General features: G+C 42.5%; 1 protein-coding gene across 6 annotated transcripts in view; it reads right to left on the bottom strand.

Annotated features, from left to right (window-relative positions):
* The window catches only part of LOC139416095 (multiple PDZ domain protein-like), a 65332-nt gene extending 60259 nt beyond the window's left edge, over positions 1-5073 (bottom strand). For 5 of the 6 annotated variants that reach the window (XM_071164367.1, XM_071164369.1, XM_071164370.1 and 2 more), the window contains exons 1-2: positions 5008-5070; positions 1857-1942 (exon numbers count right to left, since the gene is read on the bottom strand). In XM_071164367.1, coding sequence (XP_071020468.1) covers positions 1857-1872 — 16 coding nt within the window. In that variant the 5' untranslated portion in view covers positions 1873-1942; positions 5008-5070. Of the gene's footprint in view, positions 1-1856; positions 1943-5007 lie in introns of all 6 variants that reach the window. The other variant, XM_071164371.1, reaches the window with a different exon arrangement.
* Positions 5074-24243: the final 19170 nt, after the last annotated feature.

Below are 24243 nucleotides of genomic sequence, written 5' to 3'. Positions count from 1 at the left end.
AAAGTACAGTACCAGTCAAAAGTTTGGACACACCTTCTCATTCAAGGGTTTTTCTTTATTTTTACTATTTTCTACAATGTAGAATAATAGTGAAGACAACAAAACTATGAAATAATACATCAATGGTGTGTATATATAGTCTAGTGAGTGTGCGTAGGGTCAGTGCAAGATAGTTTGGGTACCATTCATTGACTATTTAGCAGTCTGGCTATTTAGCAGTTTTATGGCTTGGCGGTAGAAGCTGTCTCAGAGCCTGTTGTTCCGAGAGCCTGTTGTTCCGAGAGCCTGTTGTTCCGAGAGCCTGTTGTTCAGAGAGCCAATGCTTCAGTACCATCTGCCAAACGGCAGCAGAGTGAACAGTCTATGGCTAGGGTGGATTTTTTTGCAATTTTTCTGGCCTTCCCCTGACACCACCTGATATAGAGGTCCTGGATGGCAAAGAGCTCTGCCCGTACTAGACTGTCTGCACCACTCTCTGTAGCCTGTACTAGACTGTCTGCACCACTCTCTGTAGCGCTTTGCGGTCCAGGGCGGTGCATTTGCAATACCAAGCAGTGATACAGCCAGTCAAGATGCTCTCAATTGTGCAGCTGTATAACGTTCTGGAGGATCCGAGGATCGTTTCAGTCGCCTGAGGGGGAAGAGTGGCTGCTGTGCCCTCTTCACTAATGTGAGGGTGCGTGTAAACCATGTTAAGTCCTTAGTGATGTGGAGGCCAACGCATGTGAAGCTCTCGACCAGCTCCACAACAGCGATGTGGATGGGAGCGTGCTCTCCCCTCTTTCTCCTGTAGTCCACAATCAGCTCCTTGGTCTTACTGATGTTGAGGGAGAGGTTGTTGTCAAGGCACCACACTGCTAAGTCTCTGACCTCCTCCCTGTAGGCTGTCTCATTACCATTGTCGTCAGCAAACTTGATGATGTTGGAATCGTGTGCGGGCCACGCATTCATGGGTGAAAGGGAGTACAGGAGGTGACTAAGAATACAACCCTGAGGGGCAGAGTGTTGAAGGAATGAGTGTTGAAGGAATATCTATTATACAATTGACTTCAAAAGTCTTATCTACTGTAAGTAACACATGCTCCTGTTGACACACGGAACCAAACGTGCTTTCTAATGTGTGAAGCACTATGTGAATGATTCATGGGGGGAGCGAGAGAGAGAGACCACCCTGAGGCTTAGCTTAACTTCCATTCAACATGATGTTCTCTTTCAGAATAACAATGATTTGCTGTTAGCTTTGGCTCGGCCGAGAGACGCACAGGTCCGGACCGGGCAACCGGAGAAAAAAGGTCCTCCACAGTTTGCTTGCTCGACCCTGCATAAGCTCTTCTCGCCTCCTCAAAGCGGCTTGTTAGCCAAGGATGGGTTTGACGTCCTCCGGTCGAGGAGGACGGGGCAATTTCCAAAGCCCGTGGACTGTGACTAACACCTAATAGGGCGTGCACGAGTTCCAAAGCACTGTTCGTTCTGAGAGCTAGCCCACCTCTTTGTGCAGAGACAGTAAACAAACCAATAACACGAGAGTCTCGACAGACACATTTCTCTGTTAACGGCATGTACCTTCTGGGGTACTTTGTTGTTGTTTTCGTAGAGGAGTGTTCGGGCGTGCATAACAAGGATTCTCCTCAGGGTCTGTGTTTGTTAGAGAAATAGGGTGATTTTACAATAACTGAGGCCTAGTCTGGATTTTTTTTATGGGAGATGGGGAGCAACATTATCTAAATAAATAATAACATCAATTTAATTCACTCTCTTCATCAAAACATTATCACCTCTCCCTGTTTTCATGTTGTGAGACCTTGGACAACACTAGCAATCAACACTTTTCTAACACACATTGACTGATCACTTACCCATTGTCTCAATCATTTATTTTATTCCTGGTAGATGTGATAGCTGCCTATCAACCGATGAGTGCTACACTTCACGTAGTCATGGCCTGCAAAAAAATACATATGTGTTACACACCCTCCATATAAGCACCCCCTCCCTATTTGACCTTTGACCACATGAATATGACATCAACATGAAACCATTACGAGTGTTGTTGCAATGCTACTTTTGTCAATCATTATCACATAGGCTACTTAAGTCATTCAGTGTTTATATCCATGTACACTCTGACCAGTGTGTTCTTAAAGGCTGACAGACCATTAAAACATCTCAGCAGCCTACTCTCTGAATTGCCATACTTCACAGGACATAATATAAAATACACATTTTTATGCTGAATATTTTTTTTATGCTAAAGATGAGAGCTGCTACACTACAGAACAAAGGTTTCGTGCAGGTGCTACAATACTACTAGAAGAAGTAGGTATTTACTAGGCACATGCAGGTTGATGGGGCCTTTGTATTTGACTAATGCTCTTATTCAGGGATTAACATCTGTCAATTGCCATTCCTGGGGCCTTAACTGACATTGGCAATGGCTTTGTGACATGTATGTCACCGCCAGTCATCTGTGTGGCCTTGGCAAAGTAATTTACTATGCATGTTAGGCCAAACAGGCAGCCGAATCAATAGCCATATCACATCTCAGTTACTGTAAATCAAGTATCCACTAATACATTAAGAAATGGGTTGTGTGTTACTATAACAAGGCACAGTGATGCTTTTAAAACTGAAAGGTTAAGTGATGCAGATGAAGTCCATGTTCTAATGTGAATGAAATGTCTTCCTTTTATATTGGGACATTTTTTATACATCAAAAGGTACATCGATATACAAATACCTGGAAGTTAAATATTGCATATTTAGTTGGAGTACAGTAAATCATCTTACTAACTGCTTTGTAACCTTGTCATACCCACTCCAGTCAAACCACGCAAGCATTGATAGAAAACAGTTTCTTTAATTGCATTTATCCATTATCAATGAGAAGTGGTATGGGGAGGATCTTAATTATTTAATTTTCTTAAATCTTATATTAGCTCAATCATTAGGTGCAGGTGCACATGCTGAAGAGCCGATTCTCATGGCATTATCAGCCATAGAATAGCCTATATGCCTATCAGTAGGCTATATTTACAGCAAATGTCTATAAACTTACAGACAATAGCCATTTTTGTCACCCAATATAAAAACGAGTTTGAAACCAAAATAGAAACAACTTCAAGCTTTATTTCGGGCCTATCACTTGGTTTGGACAAACAGATTTACTAGTCAATAGGATAATGGTTTCTTGAAGTTTTTTTTCTATGGATCCCAGCTAGAAAATGTGGTCTTTGTAGTTGTGGGAACATTCGTTTTTGGTTTCCAATTGGTTCTGGGAACGAAGCCATATGTTTCCTGACCGGAAAAACGGAAACGTTCTGAGAACTTAAGCGAAAATTTCAATGGAAACAAGCACTCATTAAGATAAGGTGTGGCAAATTAGTGGGAGTGGCCAACACACCTGAACACACTTAACAAGATCGAGAATAGAGTTTTGTTGACGCTGAGAACGGAATGTATCGGTTTTTAAATAACATTCTTACAACGTTACTAATGTTTTCTTATGGTTTTTATGTAACGTTTTCTTAATGATCTCAGATCATGACTAAATATAACCATGAGGAAACCTGCAGAAAATGTGATGCTGAAGTATTGAAATTCCCACAGATGAACATTGTTTATTAAGGTTCTGTTAAAGTAATGATTGACCCTCACCCTAGTTGTACGAAATGGTCTATGACTCAGTCAGTTTCAATTTTTGTTGTCATAGGCTACCTGGTTAAAATACATGGGCAACGATGAGCTGGGTCAACATTAGCCTACTACATCTAGCTGCATACTGAATTTACATCCTTTCAGGGGAACAAAGTATGAATTTATGGTTGGGTCAGAATTGGCGTTATAATCATTGGCCAGTACGGAGAATTAAGTAAAATCCACAAGTCAAAATCCCTAACTCCATCCATGGCTAATTTAGGAAAGAGCCTATTTTAGCTAGCTATCCACCGAAGGAAAACAACACAACAAGAGAAAAAAAACTAGATTTGTTGAATATTGAATATCATTTGATGTTTTGCTCTAGATGTGATGTGATTAGTGTGAAGCCGAAGCCAAATTCAAAACAGGCTTCCATTGCCACTTTTTTTTTTGGTGTGCCAGGACCATTCACAGTTGAGCTCACTCAGTTTAGCTCAAAGCTGATTGGCTATTATATTATAGTTTTTTTTTAATCAAGGGTGGACAAATGCTCTCTGGCTTCCCTGCATGCAATGCTACAGGCTGCAACAATCTCATGGACTACACATACAGAGACAGAGAGGCGCTGTTTCGCTCGCTCAGATGCTTTCTCTGGAGAGATACATTCAGCCTCTTGTGAATTTAAGGACAATTATGAAAACACAGAGCTGAAATATAAATTGTATATCTTTTTTTTTCTTGGTAATTTTTTGGGGGGAAGCATGGCTTCCCATGGCCTCCATCAATACACGCCACTGGCTCTAAGAAACGTTATGTGCTAGCTGGGATAGTTCTACCTATGGATCCATAACACCACTATAGCATAGTTTTCGTTCACCGCTCACTCAAGGCATATTTAACAAACTGAAATGTGTTTGTACAAGTGTCGGCACGGTCTGTTTATACGTTTCCATAGTATTATTTTAAATCTAGCCTCGCCTCGGCAACAGAAGGCAATGAATACAATCCGCTTTTCTCAACTCCCCCTCCTTCTCCATCTCTTCTTCAGGATACTGAATCAACAGGTATTCGACATTATCAGAGACGCCAAAGAAGTTGTATAACGTTGTGACAACGTAATGAAACCGCCCAAGTGCTTGAAACATTCAGACAAAACTATAAACATTTAATATAGACTATGGGAGAGAAAATGCAGATGTCGTTGGAAACATTAACCGCGCCAGCGTCAGAAAACGTAGCCTTTACAATAGCAACACTGTTGCTCAAAATCCAAACTCGGAATTCAGCGTTACGTATGTATCGGAAAAGCTTATTAACTTTTATCTTGCCAAATGCATTGAAAGGACTATTATAGGAACGAAGGAAACTTACACAGGCGTTGACCCTTGGCTGGCGGCTTACACAGGACGTGTCCTGTTGTACTCCGGCTAACGGCGCATAGACTGGGCTTAAAGATGGGGCGTATTGTAACTCGATATTCTATAGACATTTGCAGCAACAGCGTCACCGAGAGCTGAGATCGAGACCAGCTATGGGAGAGACGGTGGAAGTTTATTGGGAGGTCACAAGCGCCGCTTGGTGGATACCATGACAACTAGGCCTAAAGTGCAGCCTGCTGTTCTGCATCTCAATCATCTCAAGTATTGCACTCAGACAGACTTGATTTGTGATTTATTTCATATGCATTGGGCAATTTTATAAGGGGGTCTATTTTTATAATCATGGGTATTGCAAAAGGCATGTCTGCTATTGCATACATTCAAACACCATGCATAAAAAGTATAATGGGTATTGGGAGCGGGCGTAGGCAGAACATGCAATGCAATGTAACTTAATAACACAGACTTTCACAATGTTGCAGGTAACATCAATGCTTGAAGAAATGTTCCCTGGCAAGAATGAGAATGATAAACAATAGATAAGACTTGTACCCCCAGTCTTATCTATTTGTCAAAACATAGATAACACATCTTTATCTTTCCATCTGTCCTTCACATTGTGAAGTTCTGATGTCCTGTGTTATTCTGATTACTCACAGCGTAGGGGTCCTGAAACCTATTCAAGCTGATGCAGAATTGTTTCTCAATATACTTCAGTATGTATGCCTATCAATAAAGTCAGTGATCTCAATCATTAAGAAATAACTCCTTAAAGGGGAAATCCGCTGTTGCTACAGTCATTTTTGGACGAATAAATTAATGATATAGAGTACCAGTCAAAGTTCGAACACACCTACTCATTCAAGGGTTTTTCTTTATTTTTTACATTGAAGAATAATAGTGAAGACATCAAAACTATAAAATGACATATATGGAATGATGTAGTAACCAAAACATGTTTTATATTTGAGATTCTTCAAAGTAGCCACCCTTTGCTTTGATGACAGCTTTGCACACTCTTGGCATTCTCTCAACCAGCTTCATGGGGTAGTCACCTGGAATGCATTTCAATTAACAGGTGTGCCTTGTTAAAAGTTCATTTTAATGCGTTTGAGCCAATCAGTTGTGCTGCTACATGGTAGGGGTGGTATACAGAAGAGAACAGCTAAAATAAGCAAAGAGAAACGAGAGTCCATCATTACTTTAATACATGAAGATCAGTCAATGTGGAACATTTCAGTCGCAAAAACCATTGAGCGCTATGATGAAACTGTCTCTCATGGGGACAGCCATAGGAAAGGAAGACCCAGAGTTACCTCTGCTGCAGAGGATAAGTTCATTAGAGTTACCAGCCTCAGAAATTGCAGCCCAAATAAAAGCTTCACAGAGTTCAAGTAACAGACACTGCTCAACATCAACTGTTCAGAGGAGACTGCATGAATCAGGCCTTCATGGTTGAATTGCTGCAAAGAAACCACAACTAAAGAACACCAATAAGAAGAAGAGACTTTGCTTGGGCCAAGAAACATGAGCAATGGACATTAGACCGGTGTAATTCTGTCCTTTGGTCTGATGAGTCCAAATATCAGATTTTTGGTTCCAACCACCGTGTCTTTGTGAGACGCAGAGTAGGTGAACGGATGATCTCTGCATGTGTGCTTCCCACCGTGAAGCATGGAGGAAGATGTGTGATGTTGGTGGGGTGCTTTGCTGGTGACCCTGTCTGTGAAACCATCTGGTTTGCACTTAGTGGGACCATCATTGTTTTTCAACAAGACAATGACCCAACACACCTCCAGGCTGTGTAAGGGCAATTTGACCAAGACTGAGTGTGAGGAATCAAATAAAATACAATTTTATTTTATTGGTCACATACACATAGTTGGTTATTGTTATTGCGAGTGTAGTGAAATGCGTATGCTTCTAGATTCGACAGTGCAGCAGTATCTAACAGGTAACATCCAACAATTCCACAACAAAACATAATATCTAACAAATTCCACAACAAAACCTAATACACACAATCTAGTTAGGAATGGGATATGAATATATAAGTATAAAATACAGTGTCTAGAAAAAGTATGTGAACCCTTTCGATTGGGCATCAAATTTGATCTGATCGTCATCTAAGTCACAACAATAGATAAACATAGTGTTCTTAAAACTAATAACACACAAATTATTGTATTTTTCTTGTCTGTATTGAACACATCATTTAAACATTCACAGTGTAGCTGGAAAGGGTTACAAAAGTATCTCTAAAAGCCATGATGTTCATCAGTCCATGGTAAGAAAGTTCAACACTGTTGCTAGTCTCCCTAGGATCTGTCCTGCAAACATGACTACAAGAGCACAGCACAGAATGCTCAATGAGGTTAAGAAGAATTCTAGAGTGTCAGCTAAAGACATTCAGAAATCTCTGGAACATGCTAGCATCTCTGTTGATGAGTCTACGATACGTAAAACACTAAACAAGAGGACACCACGGAAGAAGCCACTGCTCTCCCCCAAAAAAACATTGCTGCACATCTCAAGTTTGCAAAAGTGCACCTGAATGTTCCACAGCACTACTGGCGGAGAAAAAAGGCATAGCACACCAACATCAAATCCTCATCCCAACTGTAAAGTATGGTGGAGGGAGTATCATGGTTTGTGGCTGCTTTGCTGCCTCAGGGCCTGGACAGCTTGCTGTCATCGACGGAAAAATGAATTCCCAAGTTTGTCAAGACGTTTTGCAGGAGAATGTAAGGCTCTCTGTCCGCCAATTGAAGCTCAACAATAGTTGAGTGATGCAACTGGACAATGACCCAAAACACAGAAGTAAATTAACAATAGAATGGCTTCAACAGAAGAAAATGCGCCTTCTGGAGTGGCCCAGTCAGAGTCCTGACCTCAACCCGATTGAGATGTTGTGGCATGACCTCAAGAGAGCAGTTCACACCAGACATCCCAAGAATATTGCTGAACTGAAACAGTTTTGTAAAGAGGAATGGTCCAAAATTCCTCCTGACCGTTGTGTAGGTCTGATCCGCAACCAGAGAAAACATTTGGTTGAGATTATTGCTGCCAAAGTAGGGTCAACCAGTTATTAAATCTAAGGGTTCACATACTTTTTCCACCCGGCACTGAATGTTTACACGGTGTGTTCAATAAAGACATGAAAACGTATCATTGTTTGTGTGTTATTACTTCAAGCGTACTGTGTTTGTCTATTGTTGTGACCTAGATGAAGATCAGATCAAATTGTATGACCAATTTATGCAGAATTCCAGGTATTTCCAAAGGGTTCACATACTGTATATGGATGAGCAGTGACAGATCGGTTAAGAGGCTGTAAGGTTCTGCTTTTATTTTCTTAGTCAACCTTGTGTTCTTTTTCTTTGTGTTCTTGAATGTAGCCCTGTTTCTTTGTGTTCTGGAACATAGCCGTGTCTTTCCTTTTTGTTCATTGATTTCACCTGTGTTGGTTTCTCATCAGCTCCCTATTTAGTTCAATTCTTTCTGTTTGTTTGGTTGTGAGGTATTGTTTGTTTTTGAATGCCTACCTGTGTTTGACCATTGCCTGCCTGTGACCACAATTCCTGCCTTCTGCGAAGGCTTAATAAACATCTGCTGCGCTCGGCGCGTGAATCTACACTTTTTTCGACCCCCTTTTCATTACAGATGCAATAGATAATAAAGAATAGATAGTGAAGGATACATTATATACATATGAGATGAGTAATGCGAGATATGTAAACATGATTAAAGTGTCTAGTGTTCCATTTATTAAAGTGGCCAATGATATCAAGTCTGTAAGTTGGCAGTCACTTCTCTGTGCTAGTGGTGGCTGTTTAACAATCTGATGGCCTTGAGATAGAAGCTGTTTGTCAGTCTCTCTGCCCCAGCTTTGATGCACCTAGGTGTCCTGGAGGGCAGGTAGTTTGCCCCAGTGATGCGTTGTGCAGACCGCACCACCCTCTGGAGAGCCTTGCAGTTGTGGGCGATGCAGTTAGCCATACCAGGCGGTGATGCAGCCCGACAGGATGCTCTCAGTTGTGCACCTGTAAAAGTTATTGAGGGTTTTAGGTGACAAGCCACATTTATTTCAGCCACCTGAGGTTGAAGAGGCGCTGTTGCCCTTCTTCACTACAATGTCTGTGTGCATGGACCATTTCAGTTTGTCGGCGATATGTACACCGAGTAACTTAACTTTCCACCTTCTCCACTGCTGTCCCGTCAATGTGGACAGGGGGGTGTTCCCTTTTCTGTTTTCTGAAATACACGATCATCTAGTTTGTTTTTCTGACATTGGGTGAGAGGTTATTTTTCAGACACCACACCCCAAGGTGCCTCCCCTCCTCCCTGTAGACTGTCTCGTCGTTGTTGGTAATCAAGCCTACCACTGTTGTGTCGTCTGCAAACTTGATGATGGAATTGGAGGCGTGCATGGCCACGCAGTTGTGGGTGAACAGGGAGTACAGGAGGCTGAGAACTTACCCTTGTGTGACGCTATACCCAAATTGAAGTGGGTCTAGGGTGACAGGTTGGGTGAAGGTTATATGATCCTTGACTAGTCTCTCAAAGCACTTCATGATGACAGAAGTGAGTGCTACGGGGCAATAGTCACTTAGTTCAGTTATCTTAGCTTTCTTGGGAACAGAAACAATGGTGGCCATCTTGAAGCATGTGGGGACAGCAGACTGCGATTGGGATTGATTAAATATGTCCGTAAACACACCAGCCAGCTGGTCTCTAGTCATTGGCGACTCCATTACCCGCAGTATTAGACTTAAAACGAATCATCCAGCGATCATACACTGTTTACCGGGGGGCAGGGCTACCGACGTTAAGGCTAATCTGAAGATGGTGCTGGCTAAAGCTAAAACTGGCGAGTGTAGAGAGTATAGAGATATTGTTATCCACGTCGGCACCAACGATGTTAGGATGAAACAGTCAGAGATCACCAAGCGCAACATAGCTTCTGCGTGTAAATCAGCTAGAAAGATGTGTCGGCATCGAGTAATTGTCTCTGGCCCCCTCCCAGTTAGGGGGAGTGATGAGCTCTACAGCAGAGTCTCACAACTCAATCGCTGGTTGAAAACTGTTTTCTGCCCCTCCCAAAAGATAGAATTTGTAGATAATTGGCCCTCTTTCTGGGACTCACCCACAAACAGGACCAAGCCTGACCTGCTGAGGAGTGACGGACTCCATCCTAGCTGGAGGGGTGCTCTCATTTTATCCACCGACATAGACAGGGCTCTAACTCCTCTAGCTCCACAATGAAATAGGGTGCAGGCCAGGCAGCAGGCTGTTAGCCAGCCTGCCAGCATAGTGGAGTCTGCCACTAGCACAGTCAGTGTAGTCAGCTCAGCTATCACCATTGAGACCGTGTCTGTGCCTCGACCTAGGTTGGGCAAAACTAAACATGGCGGTGTTCGCCTTAGCAATCTCACTAGGATAAAGACCACCTCCATTCCTGTCATTATTGAAAGAGATCATGATACCTCACATCTCAAAATAGGGCTACTTAATGTTAGATCCCTTACTTCAAAGGCAATTATAGTCAATGAACTAATCACTGATCATAATCTTGATGTGATTGGCCTGACTGAAACATGGCTTAAGCCTGATGAATTTACTGTGTTAAATGAGGCCTCACCTCCTGGCTACACTAGTGACCATATCCCCCGTGCATCCCGCAAAGGCGGAGGTGTTGCTAACATTTACGATAGCAAATTTCAATTTACAAAAAAAAAAATGTAGTTTTCGTCTTTTGAGCTTCTAGTCATGAAATCTATGCAGCCTACTCAATCACTTTTTATAGCTACTGTTTACAGGCCTCCTGGGCCATATACAGCGTTCCTCACTGAGTTCCCTGAATTCCTATCGGACCTTGTAGTCATAGCCGATAATATTCTAATCTTTGGTGACTTTAATATTCACATGGAAAAGTCCACAGACCCACTCCAAAAGGCTTTCGGAGCCATCATCGACTCAGTGGGTTTTGTCCAACATGTCTCTGGACCCACTCACTGTCACAGTCATACGCTGGACCTAGTTTTGTCCCATGGAATAAATGTTGTGGATCTTAATGTTTTTCCTCATAATCCTGGACTATCGGACCACCATTTTATTACGTTTGCAATTGCAACAAATGATCTGCTCAGACCCCAACCAAGGATCATCAAAAGTCGTGCTATAAATTCACAGACAACACAAAGATTCCTTGATGTCCTTCCAGATTCCCTCTGTCTACCCAAGGACGCCAGAGGACAAAAATCAGTTAACCACCTAACTGAGGAACTCAACTTAACCTTGCGCAATACCCTAGATGCAGTTGCACCCCTAAAAACTAAAAACATTTCTCATAAGAAACTAGCTCCCTGGTACACAGAAAATACCCGAGCTCTGAAGCAAGCTTCCAGAAAATTGGAACGGAAATGGCGCCACACCAAACTGGAAGTCTTCCGACTAGCTTGGAAAGACAGTACTGTGCAGTACCGAAGAGCCCTTACTGCTGCTCGATCATCCTATTTTTCTAACTTAATTGAGGAAAATAAGAACAATCCGAAATTCCTTTTTGATACTGTCGCAAAGCTAACTAAAAAGCAGCATTCCCCAAGAGAGGATGACTTTCACTTAAGCAGTGATAAATTCATGAACTTCTTTGAGGAAAAGATTATGATTATTAGAAAGCAAATTACGGACTCCTCCTTAAATCTGCGTATTCCTTCAAAGCTCAGTTGTCCTGAGTCTGCACAACTCTGCCAGGACCTAGGATCAAGAGAGACGCTCAAGTGTTTTAGTACTATATCTCTTGACACAATGATGAAAATAATCATGGCCTCTAAACCTTCAAGCTGCATACTGGACCCTATTCCAACTAAACTACTGAAAGAGCTGCTTCCTGTGCTTGGCCCTCCTATGTTGAACATAATAAACGGCTCTCTATCCACCGGATGTGTACCAAACTCACTAAAAGTGGCAGTAATAAAGCCTCTCTTGAAAAAGCCAAACCTTGACCCAGAAAATATAAAAAACTATCGGCCTATATCGAATCTTCCATTCCTCTCAAAAATTTTAGAAAAGGCTGTTGCGCAACAACTCACTGCCTTCCTGAAGACAAACAATGTATACGAAATGCTTCAGTCTGGTTTTAGACCCCATCATAGCACTGAGACGGCACTTGTGAAGGTGGTAAATGACATTTTAATGGCATCGGACCGAGGCTCTGCATCTGTCCTCGTGCTCCTAGACCTTAGTGCTGCTTTTGATACCATCGATCACCACATTCTTTTGGAGAGATTGGAAACCCAAATTGGTCTACACGGACAAGTTCCTGGCCTGATTTAGATCTTATCTGTCGGAAATATATCAGTTTGTCTCTGTGGATGGTTTGTCCTCTGACAAATCAACTGTAAATTTCGGTGTTCCTCAAGGTTCCGTTTTAAGACCACTATTGTTTTCACTATATATTTTACCTCTTGGGGATGTTATTCGAAAACATAATGTTAACTTTCACTGCTATGCGGATGACACACAGCTGTACATTTCAATTAAACATGGTGAAGCCCCAAAATTGCCCTTGCTAGAAGAATGTGTTTCAGACATAAGGAAGTGGATGGCTGCAAACTTTCTACTTTTAAACTTGGACAAAACAGAGATGCTTGTTCTAGGTCCCAAGAAACAAAGAGATCTTCTGTTGAATCTGACAATTAATCTTAATAGTTGTACAGTCGTCTCAAATAAAACTGTGAAGGACCTCGGCGTTACTCTGGACCCTGATCTCTCTTTTGAAGAACATATCAAGACCATTTCAAGGACAGCTTTTTTCCATCTACGTAACATTGCAAAAATCAGAAACTTTCTGTCCAAAAATGATGCAGAAAAATTAATCCATGCTTTTGTCACTTCCAGGTTAGACTACTGCAATGCTCTACTTTCCGGCTACCCGGATAAAGCACTAAATAAACTTCAGTTAGTGCTAAATACAGCTGCTAGAATCCTGACTAGAACCAAAAAATTTGATCATATTACTCCAGTGCTAGCCTCTCTACACTGGCTTCCTGTCAAAGCAAGGGCTGATTTCAAGGTTTTACTGCTAACCTACAAAGCATTACATGGGCTTGCTCCTACTTATCTCTCTGATTTGGTCCCGCCGTACATACCAACACGTACGCTACGGTCACAAGACGCAGGCCTCCTAATTGTCCCTAGAATTTTTAAGCAAACAGCTGGAGGCAGGGCTTTCTCCTATAGAGCTCCATTTTTATGGAACGGTCTGCCTACCCATGTCAGAGACGCAAACTCGGTCTCAACCTTTAAGTCTCTACTGAAGATTCATCTCTTCAGTGGGTCATATGATTGAGTGTAGTCTGGCCCAGGAGTGGGAGGGTGAACGGAAAGGCTGTGGAGCAACGAACCGCCCTTGCTGTCTCTGCCTGGCCGGTTCCCCTCTTTCCACTGGGATTCTCTGCCTCTAACCCTATTACAGGGGCTGAGTCACTGGCTTTACAGGGGCTCTCTCATGCCGTCCCTGGAGGGGGTGCGTCACCTGAGTGGGTTGAGTCACTGATGTGGTCATCCTGTCTGGGTTGGCGCCCCCCCCCCCCCCCCCCCCCCCCTTGGGTTGTGCCGTGGCGGAGGTCTTTGTGGGCTATACTCAGCCCTGTCTCAGGATGGTAAGTTGGTGGTTGAAGATATCCCTCTAGTGGTGTGGGGGCTGTGCTTTGGCAAAGTGGGTGGGGTTATATCCTTCCTGTTTGGCCCTGTCCGGGGGTGTCCTCGGAGTGGGCCACAGTGTCTCCTGACCCCTCCTGTCTCAGCCTCCAGTATTTATGCTGCAGTAGTTTATGTGTCGGGGGGCTAGGGTCAGTTTGTAATATCTGGAGTACTTCTCCTGTCCTATTCGGTGTCCTGTGTGAATCTAAGTGTGCGTTCTCTAATTCTCTCTTTCTCTCTCTCGGAGGACCTGAGCCCTAGGACCATGCCCCAGGACTACCTGACATGATGACTCCTTGCTGTCCCCAGTCCACCTGGCTGTGCTGCCACTCCAGTTTCAACTGTTCTGCCTTATTATTATTCGACCATGCTGGTCATTTATGAACATTTGAACATCTTGGCCATGTTCTGTTATAATCTCCACCCAGCACAGCCAGAAGAGGACTGGCCATCCCACATATGCTCTCTCTAATTCTCTCTTTCTTTCTCTCTCTCGGAGGACCTGAGCCCTAGGACCATGCCCCAGGAATACCTGACATGATGACTCCTTGCTGTCCCCAGTCCACCTGACTGTGCTGCTGCTCCAGTTTCAACTATTCTGCCTTATTATTATTCGACCATGCTGGTCATTTATGAACATTTGAACATCTTGACCATGTTTTGTTATAATCTCCACCCGGCACAGCCAGAAGAGGACTGGCCACCCCACATAGCCTGGTTCCTCTCTAGGTTTCTTCCTAGGTTTTGGCCTTTCTAGGGAGTTTTTCCTAGCCACCGTGCTTCTACACCTGCATTGCTTGCTGTTTGGGGTTTTAGGCTGGGTTTCTGTACAGCACTTTGAGATATCAGCTGATGTACGAAGGGCTATATAAATAAATTTGATTTGATTTGATTTTGATTTGATTTGATTTGATTTGTTTTGATTTGGTCTGCGCATCTCTGAGGACGAGGCTAGGGATGCCGTCTGGGCTGGCAGCCTTGCGAGGGTTAACACGTTTAAATGTTTTACTCACGTTGGCCACAGAGGAGGAGAGCCCACAGTCTTTGGTAGTGGGCAGCGTCGGTGGCACTGTATAGTTCTCAAAGCACGCAAAGAAGTTGTCTGGAAGCAAGACATCGATGTCCGCGATGGTGCTGGTTTTCTTTTTGTAATCCGTGATTGTCTGTAGACCCTGCCACATACATCTCGTGTTTGGGCCATTGAATTGCGACTCAACTTTGTCTCTATACTGACACTTTGCTTGTTTGATTGCCTTACGGTGGGAATAACTACACTGTTTGTTTTTGGCCATATTTCCATTCGCCTTGCCATGATTAAATGCGGTGGTATGTGCTTCCAGTTTTGCGCGAATGCTGCCATTAATCCATGGTTTCTGGTTAGGGAAAGTTTTAATAGTCTCAGTGGGTACAACATCTCCCATACACTTCCTTATAAACTCACTCACCAAGTCAGTGTATATGTCAATGTTATTATCTGAGGCTACCCGGAACATATCCCAGTCCACGTGATTGAAGCAATCTTGAAGTGTGGAATCTGATTGGTCAGACCAGCGTTGGATAGACCTAAGCAGGGGGTCTTCCTGTTTTAGTTTCTGCCTATAGGAGGGGAGCAACAAGATGGAGTCATGGTCAGATTTTCCAAAGGAGGGCAAGGGAGGGCCTTGTATGCATCACGGAAGTTAGAGTAGCAATGGTCGAGCATGCTACTCGCTCGTGTTTAGCAATCGATATGCTGATAGAATTTAGGGAGCCTGTTTCTCAAATTAGCCTTGTTAAAATCCCCAGCTACAATAAATGCAGCCTTAGGATATATGGTTTCCAGTTTACATAAAGTCCAGTGAAGTTCCTTGATGGCCATCTTGGTATCCTCTTGCGGGGGGATATACACGGCTGCAGTTGCGGATTTAGGTATAGGCGACATGGGGGCGGCACGGGGCGACCGCACCAAAACATTTTAATGGTGACATTTGCGAGATCAGTTTTCTATCTCTCATTTGCACGTCACATCAATGATATCATGTCACCGTGTGGGACTGTGGGTCAATTAACCTTGTTGGAGTGGGAGCCTTGATTCTAGTTTGTGAGCTTGGCAGGCTACTGCCTGGGAAGGTTTCCCACTCAGAAGTACAAGATGGAGAGGGGGGCGGGGGTAGGTTGACCTCAGTTCTCCCCACTGGATGCCCGAGGTAGGGGGAGCGGGGGAATCAATCAAATAGTGCACCTCTAACTTTGTACAGTACTAATGCGGTTTTAAAATCAGTCACACTATGAAATGCTACCAAATGAACCACAATTCATTCATAATACTGTGAAAATATAGTTTGACAGAAATATTGTTGCATTTTTTCTGGTTTGTGCGAAATCGTTAAGAATAATATAAAACCAGTCTGCACACCACCAAGGTGAATTGGTTTAGTCTTGACTCTTGGTTGACAGTGTTGGGGGATGGGCAATGTATTGATGCTCGAGTGCCAAATCAACACAAATTTGTTTATTTTGGTCTTTGACACTTCTTTTTGATATTTGAGTCTTGTCTTTGTATATATTTTTATATTTATATAGTTTTAAATGTTATGATTATTTATTTGTGTTGTTCCAAAAGTCTGAATAAAAATTACAGTTATCGCAGAATGGTGCTTTTTTTTGTTGGTGGGGGGGACTGCCACTGCACGGCTGGGACGATAACCGAGGAGATAATACGGTCGGCATTTGATTGTGAGGAATTCTAGGTAAGGTGAACAAAAGGACTTGAGTTCCTGTATGTTGTTACAATTACACCATGAGTAGTTAATCATAAAACATACACCCCTGCCCTTTTTCTTACGGGAGAGACGTTTATTCCTGTCGCTGCGATGCACTGAAAATCCTGTTGGCTGTATGGACTCTGACAGCATGTTCCCAGCTGGCCATGTTTCTGTGAAACAGAGTATGCTACAATCCCAGAACTCTCTTTGGAAAGCAACTCTTGTCCTGATTTCGTCAACTTTGTCAACTAGGGACTGGACATTAGCGAGTAATATACTCGGAAGTGGTGGGTGGTGTGTGCGCATCCGAAGCCTCACCAGAAGACCGCTCCGGCACCCTCTTCTCTGGAGGCGTTGTTTTGGGTCGGCCTTCAAATGCCCTGGGAGGTGCACAGTTTCCTAAGGACTAGAAGCGAAGTTGCCATCTCTATCGGCGCCATCTTGCTACATCAGATGACCTGGCCTCCACAGTCACCCAACCTCAATTCAATTGAGATGGTTTGGAATGAGTTGGACCGTAGGGAGAAGGAAAAGCAACCATCAAGTGCTCAGCATTGTGGGAACTCCTTCAAGCATTCCAGGAGAAGCTGGTTGAGAGAATGCCATGAGTGTGCAAAGCTGGCAAAGGGTGGCTACTTTGAAGAATCTCAAATATTAAATATAAACATATCAATATATATATATATATATATATACACAATTTATCGGCATCAGGGCTTTATCGGCATGGGAAACATATGTTTACATTACCAAAGCAAGTGGAAAAAAACATTGCGCTATTTCGGCTAACAGATATCAAATCAAATTGTAATGGTCGTACACATATTTTGTAGGTGCAGCGAAATGCTTGTAAATATGGGAGTTTATCAATGTTTGATTTGTTTTCAAATTCTTTGTGGGTCTGTAATCTGTAGGAAATATCTGTCTCACACGCACACTATTTTCTTTACAATCCTTGTGGGGACCAAACAATTGACTCCCATTCAAAATCATACTTTCCCTATCAATAACCCTTAAACTAGCCCTAAACTTAACCACTGACCCCTAACCCTAAAACCTAATCCCTAACCCTAATTCTAACCGTAACACTAATAACCCTCACCCTTAACCTTACCCCTTAGGCTTGTGGGGACTGGCGAATTGTTCCCACTTGTCTAGATGTTTCTTGTTTTACTATCCTTCTGAGGAGTTCTGGTCCCCACAAGGATAGTAAAATCAAAACTACACACACACACAAATACCAATTGCAGGGATGTGTGACCAAAATACACACAGCATGTATTAGCCAGGTGCAGATGAGCATGAAAATGTATGAAGCATTATGTGATCATGATGTGGAAAACATTTAAATAGAATGCCTTTAGGTTCACCTTGGAAAGGACATGACATGCTATTCAAACTAAGATTGTCTGTCTATTTCCTGTTTATAGGATCATGTGCTCCATTTCAGACCCAGATGTGCAAAGCTTATAAAATGTTGATATGAGAGAGAGCTGTTACTCAAAGTTAAATGTATCAAATGCCTGTGGGGACAAACTCCCTTTTTATCTGTTAAATTGTGATTCAGCAGCAAATCTGACCTGGGGATAAAATCAAATCAAAATCAAATCACATTTTATTGGTCACATACACATATTTAGCAGCTGTTATTGCGGATATAGTGAAATGCTTGTGTTCCTGTTGTGGTTTTATCCTTGAAGAAGGGAACAGCGATGTAACAGTTTGGTTTTGGTTTCGTTGTGGTAACATGAAGGAAGTTAATGAAGAAAGTTCCTCCTCTATCCATTAATTCATGAGGGTATCAATACAACTTGAATTTGAACTAAAATCCTGCATTCCCACTCATTGAAATGTAGCAATACAATTGTAGACTTGTACACGTTCTAAGATTAGGGGAGGTGTTTGTGTACTGTCGTCCCACTGATCAGAGCAGCAAAGCTCAACTAGATAGCATGGTTGAATTTGAGATAGATACTGAAAACGTGTGTCAGGTCTCAGAGGTAATGCCTAGGCTTTAGCTCAGTGGTGGTCCCATAGGTTGATACAATAAACTGTCTAGGAATCTAAAATGCACGACTGAACAAGAACATCCTGTTTTAAAAGCAGCATGGGTGGGAAAAGGGATTTAGCAAAAAGTGTCCCAAAATGATCTGAATTCACACTTGGAAAAATGAGCAACTGTATCATATAAAGGGTTGCAAAACGGTTTGGCAAACCATATGTTATGACCTTTTATATCACCCTTCATGGAGTGACTTTGTGTATAAATGATTTGTGTAGCATCTATACCGTACAATGTATACACTGAACAAAAATATAAACTTAACATGTAAAGTGTTAGTCCTCATGTTTCCATGAGCTGAAATAAAAGATCCCAGAAATGTTCCATACGAACAAAAAGCTTATTTCTCTAAAATGTTTTTAAATCCCTTAGTGAGCATTTCTCTTTTGCCAAGATAATCCATCCACCTGGCAGGAGTGGCATATCAAGAAGCTGATTAAACAGCATGATCATTACACAGGTGCACCTTGTGCTGTGGACAATAAAATGCCAATCTAAAATGTGGAGTTTTGTCACACAACACAATGCCACAGATGTCTCAAGTTGAGGGAGCGTGCAATTGGCATGCTAACTGCAGGACTGTCCACCAGAGCTGTTGCCAAAGAATGTTATGTTAATTTCTCTACCATAAGCCGCCTCCAACGTTGTTTCAGAGAATTTGGCAGTATGTCCAACTGGCCTCACAACCGCAACCCACATGTATGGGGTTGTGTGGGCAAGCAGTTTGCTGACATCAATGTTGTGAACAGAGTGCCCCATGGTGGCGGTGATGTTAATGTATCGGCGGGCATAAGCTACATACAACAGACACAATTGCTTTTTATCGATGGCCATTTGAATGAACAGAGATACCGTGACAAGATCTTAAGGCCCATTGTCCTGCCGTACATCTGCCGCCATCAATTCATGTTTCAGCATGATAACGCACGGCCCCATGTCACAAGGATCTGTACACAATTCTTGGAAACTGTAAAGGTCCCAGTTCTTCTATGGCCTGCATACTCACCAGACATGTCACCCATTGAGCATGTTTGGGATGTTCTGGATCGACACGTACGACAGCGTGTTCCAGTTCCTGCAAATATCCTGCAACTTCGCACAGCCATTGAAGAGGAGTGGGACAATATTCCACAGGTGACAATCAGGAGCCTGATCAACTACAGTATATGCGAAGGAAATGTGTCGTGCTGCATGAGGCAAATGCAGTGCGATGACTGGTTTTCTGATCCAGGCCCTTACATTTATTGTAAGGTATCTGTGACACAGATACATATCTGTATTCCCAGTCATTTGAAATCCATAGATTAGGGCCTCATTTATTAATTTAAATTGACTGATTTTCTTATATGAACTGTAACTCAGTAACATCTTTGAAATTGTTGCATGTTGCGTTTATATTTTTGTTCCGTATAGATACCCACCTTGCCAGTTATTTGCCCACCAGTGCCACTGCTTGTTCCGCAACAAATTAGCGCATACAATTTCCAATGTTATGCGCTAAAACGGAACATTACTGTTAAAATAACTGTACTTACTGTTATTAGCTGTATACGTGACAGATCTCTGTAGGGCTATGTTATAATGTGCATTTTCTTGATGACTTGTTGCTAAGTTTTTATCTTCTTTAGGGAGCTTGTTAAACGTGTCTATGTGGGGTACTAAACTTAATTTCAACCTTCACAGTTCAAACTACACTAAAGCTATATCTATAACTTATGTTTTTTTGAGGGCAAATGTGAGTGAGATTTTTCTGTTGAATTTAATAAAAAGACTGTAGTACATAAATTGTCACGCCTGCTCCCGCTCCCCCTCCCCTGCGCTTGAAGGCACCAGGCTCCTGTCACGGCTCTCATCGTAATGAGGATCAGACCAAAGCGCAGCGTGGTACGTGTCCATGATTTTATTTGATCACAAAACACTCGAACAAACTCAACAAGCGCGAAAACCGAAACAGTTCTGTAAGGTGCATAAACTATACAGAAAACAACTACCCACAAAACACAGGTGGGGAAAAGGGCTGCCTAAGTATGATTCCCAATCAGAGACAACGATAGACAGCTGTCCCTGATTGAGAACCATACCCGGTTCTCAAAACATTGAAATAAAGAAACTAGAATGCCCACCCTAGTCACACCCTGACCTTACCAAAATAGAGAATAAAAGCCTCTCTATGGCCAGGGCGTGACAGCTCCCCAGCAGTACGCACTACTGCCACCATCAGTATGCACACCTGCCTTTCCCTGTCATGCCATCAGCGTATTATTGGACTCAATCACCTGTTCATTCAGTTCCCCGCTGCTGCATTAATTGTTGTATGTCCTTATGTTACCCGATGCTGACGCTGTTCTGGTTCTGTTCTATGTCCGGTCAAAATTAAATGTTGATTACTCATACCTGCTTCTCATCTCCATCATCGGTCCTTACATAAATATTCCTGTCAATCAGGGCTGCGGTCAATTCCATTTAAATTCCAGACAATTAAGGAAGTAAACTGAAATTCCAATTTCAAATTCAATTCCAATTCCAATGTTTTTTGAATGTTTTGTTTTATTGAATTTCCACAGCACCCCACAAACAACAGAAACAAAACAAAAACAGCCACTATACAACACATTCCCCAAGGTGATCAACATGGTTTTCAAATTTCGTGAAACACTTTGAATTTTTCAGTTAAAAAAAAAAACATTGTAATATGCAACATCTAATGGGATGTAGCTAGATAGTTCATTCCTCCAGTTTGTTATTGAGGGTGATTATGAGGCTTTTGTTACGACTTCTGCCGAAGTCAGCCTCTCTCCTTGTTCGTTTCCCATCATGTGTTGTGTGTAATTGTTCTCATGTTAGGTGGTGTTAGTTTGCGCGCTCTACTTTTATGTTCCGTTTTTTGACTGCGGTTTTTTCATGTAGTGCTCTCGTCTTTGGAACTATAATAAAGTGCGCCTGTTCATTGATATCTGCTCTCCTGCACTTGACTTCGCCTCCAATACACCATCCTGACAGCTTTCCAATTGATTGATATAATCTCAGCAAAAAAAATAAACTTTTTCAGGACCCTGTCTTTCAAAGATAATTCGTAAAAATCCAAATAACTTCACAGATCTTCATTGCAAAGTGTTTAAACACTGTTTCCCATGCTTGTTCAATGACCCATAAACAATTAACGAACATGCACCTGTGTAACGGTCGTTAAGACACTAACAGCTTACAGACGGTAGGCAATTAAGGTCACAGTTATGAAAACTTAGTACATTAAAGAGTCCTTTCTACTGACTTTCTACTGAAAAACACCCAAAAGAAAGATGCCCAGGGTCCATGCTCATCTGCGTGAACGTGCCTTAGGCATGCTGCAAGGAGGCATGAGGACTGCAGATGTGGCCAGGGCAATACATTGCAATGTCCGTACTGTGAGACGCCTAAGACAGTGCTACAGGGAGACAGGATGGACAGCTGATCGTCCTCTCAATGGCAGACCACGTGTAACAACACCTGCACAGGATCGGTACATCCGAACATCACACCTGCGGGACAGGTACAGGATGGCAACAACTGCCCGAGTTACACCAGGAATGCACAATCCCTCCATCAGTGCTCAGACTGTCCACAATAGGCTGAGAGAGGCTGGACTGAGGGCTTGTAGGCCTGTTGTAAGGCAGGTCCTCACCAGACATCACCGGCAACAACGTCGCCTATGGGCACAAACCCACCATCGCAGGACCAGACAGGACTGAGTCGCGGTTTTGTCTTACATGGGGTGATGATCGGATTTGCATTTATCGCCGAAGGAATGAGCGTTACACCAAGGCCTGTACTCTGGAGCGGGATCCATTTGGATGTGGAGGGTCCGTCATGGTCTGGGGCGGTGTGTCACAGCATCATCGGACAGAGCTTGTTGTCATTGCAGGCAATCTCAACGCTGTGTGTTACAGGGAAGACATCCTCCTCCCTCATGTGGTACCCTTCCTGCAGGCTCATCCTGACATGACCCTCCAGCATGACAATGCAACCAGCCAAACTGCTTGTTCTGTGCGTGATTTTCTGCAAGACTAGAATGTCAGTGTTCTGCCATGGCCAGCAAAGAGCCCGGATCTCAATCCCATTGAGCACGTCTGGGACCTGTTGGCTCAGAGGGTGAGGGCTAGGGCCCTTCCCCACATAAATGTCCAAGAACTTGCAGGTGCCTTGGTGGAAGAGTGGGGTAGCATCTCACAGCAAGAACTGGCAAATCTGGTGCAGTCCATGAGGAGGAGAGGCACTACAGTACTTAATGCAGCTGGTGGCCACACCAGATACTGATTGTTACCTTAGATTTTGACCCCCCCCCCCCTTTGTTCAGGGACACATGATTCCATTTCTGTTAGTCACATGTCTGTGGAACTTGTTCAGTTTAAGGCTGTTGTTGAATCTTATGTTCATACAAACATGTACACATGTTAAGTCTGCTGAGAATAAACGCCGTTGACAGTGAGGACGTTTCTTTTTTTGCTGAGTTTATATTTATTTGCACTAATTAGACCTAGATTACAAAACGTTCTCTGATATTGATCAACAATGTTTACATTCCCCAACAGACATAATCATGGAGATGGATGTATATCAGTTCCTAGACAGAATGAAATGATGAATTCTACAGCATCATGTGTCCAATACTAGTAAAATAAATTATAGAGAATCTTCTGGTTCAGAGAAATACATTAAAATGTAATCTGCATAAAATGATATCACATGTTGATCTCCACCAATCTCTATGCCCCGGATTGAACCGTGAGTTCTAATTATTGATGCTAGGGGTTCTGTGGCTGCTGAAAATAAATAACTAGACAAAGGTCCCTGTTTTGTCCCTCTTGATAACTTAAATGATTCAGAGATCTGTCCATTTGTTTGTAAAGATGTTTTGGTGCATCTTTGTACAACAGCTTAATCCAGCAGCTTAATCCAGGAAAAATATACCAGACCTAAACCAAACTTTTTAAAACAGCCACCAAATATGCCATTCCACCCTATCGAATGCTTTTTCAGCATCTGTTGATACTGTCACCATGGGAGCATTCAAGTTCTTATATTGAGGAAAAACAAAAACGGTAGAGATTATCTGAAGACATCCTGTTCTGTATAAACCCTGTTTGATCTGAGTGAATCAACTTTTGTATTACTGTTTCTATGAGAAAAGCCAATAGTTTAGCAATGATTTTATAATCCACATTCAAGAGTGATACTGGGCAGAAGGATCCACATGACAATGGATCCTTCTCTTTCTTTTTAAGTAGGGTGATTGTAGCCAAACAGAATGACCGGGGAAGTACATTTTTCTCTAGAGATGCTGTAATCATAATTAACATAGACTTTGGTAATTTGGGACGATGTCCCGTTTTGTAGATTATTGATGGCCTCCAACAATTCACCTGAGGTTATGTTAATATCCAAGTGTATTTATTTTGGATTACTTAAAAATGTGTAAAACGATCTGAAAGGAAATTGTCTGTATCTTCCTTTAAACTTTTGTTTTCGGATTGATACAGTTTGTGATAAAAAATTTTAAGACAGAGTTGATTTCAGAAGGATCCATTGTTAAGTATCAATTGGGGTTTGAATGCTATGGATGGTACGTTCCTCTTCCTCTTTCTTAATTTGCCAATTTTCCCTGCACTTTCACCTTTCTCAACATATTGTTGCTTGGATTTCATGGCAGAAATCTGATTTCATGCAGATCAGGTGTTTATTG

The sequence above is a fragment of the Oncorhynchus clarkii genome, chromosome 9, assembly GCF_045791955.1.
Source record: "Oncorhynchus clarkii lewisi isolate Uvic-CL-2024 chromosome 9, UVic_Ocla_1.0, whole genome shotgun sequence".
Taxonomy (NCBI): domain Eukaryota; kingdom Metazoa; phylum Chordata; class Actinopteri; order Salmoniformes; family Salmonidae; genus Oncorhynchus; species Oncorhynchus clarkii.
The sequence above is the reverse complement of the archived record's forward strand: the minus strand, read 5'-3'. Positions and strand labels throughout refer to the sequence as shown.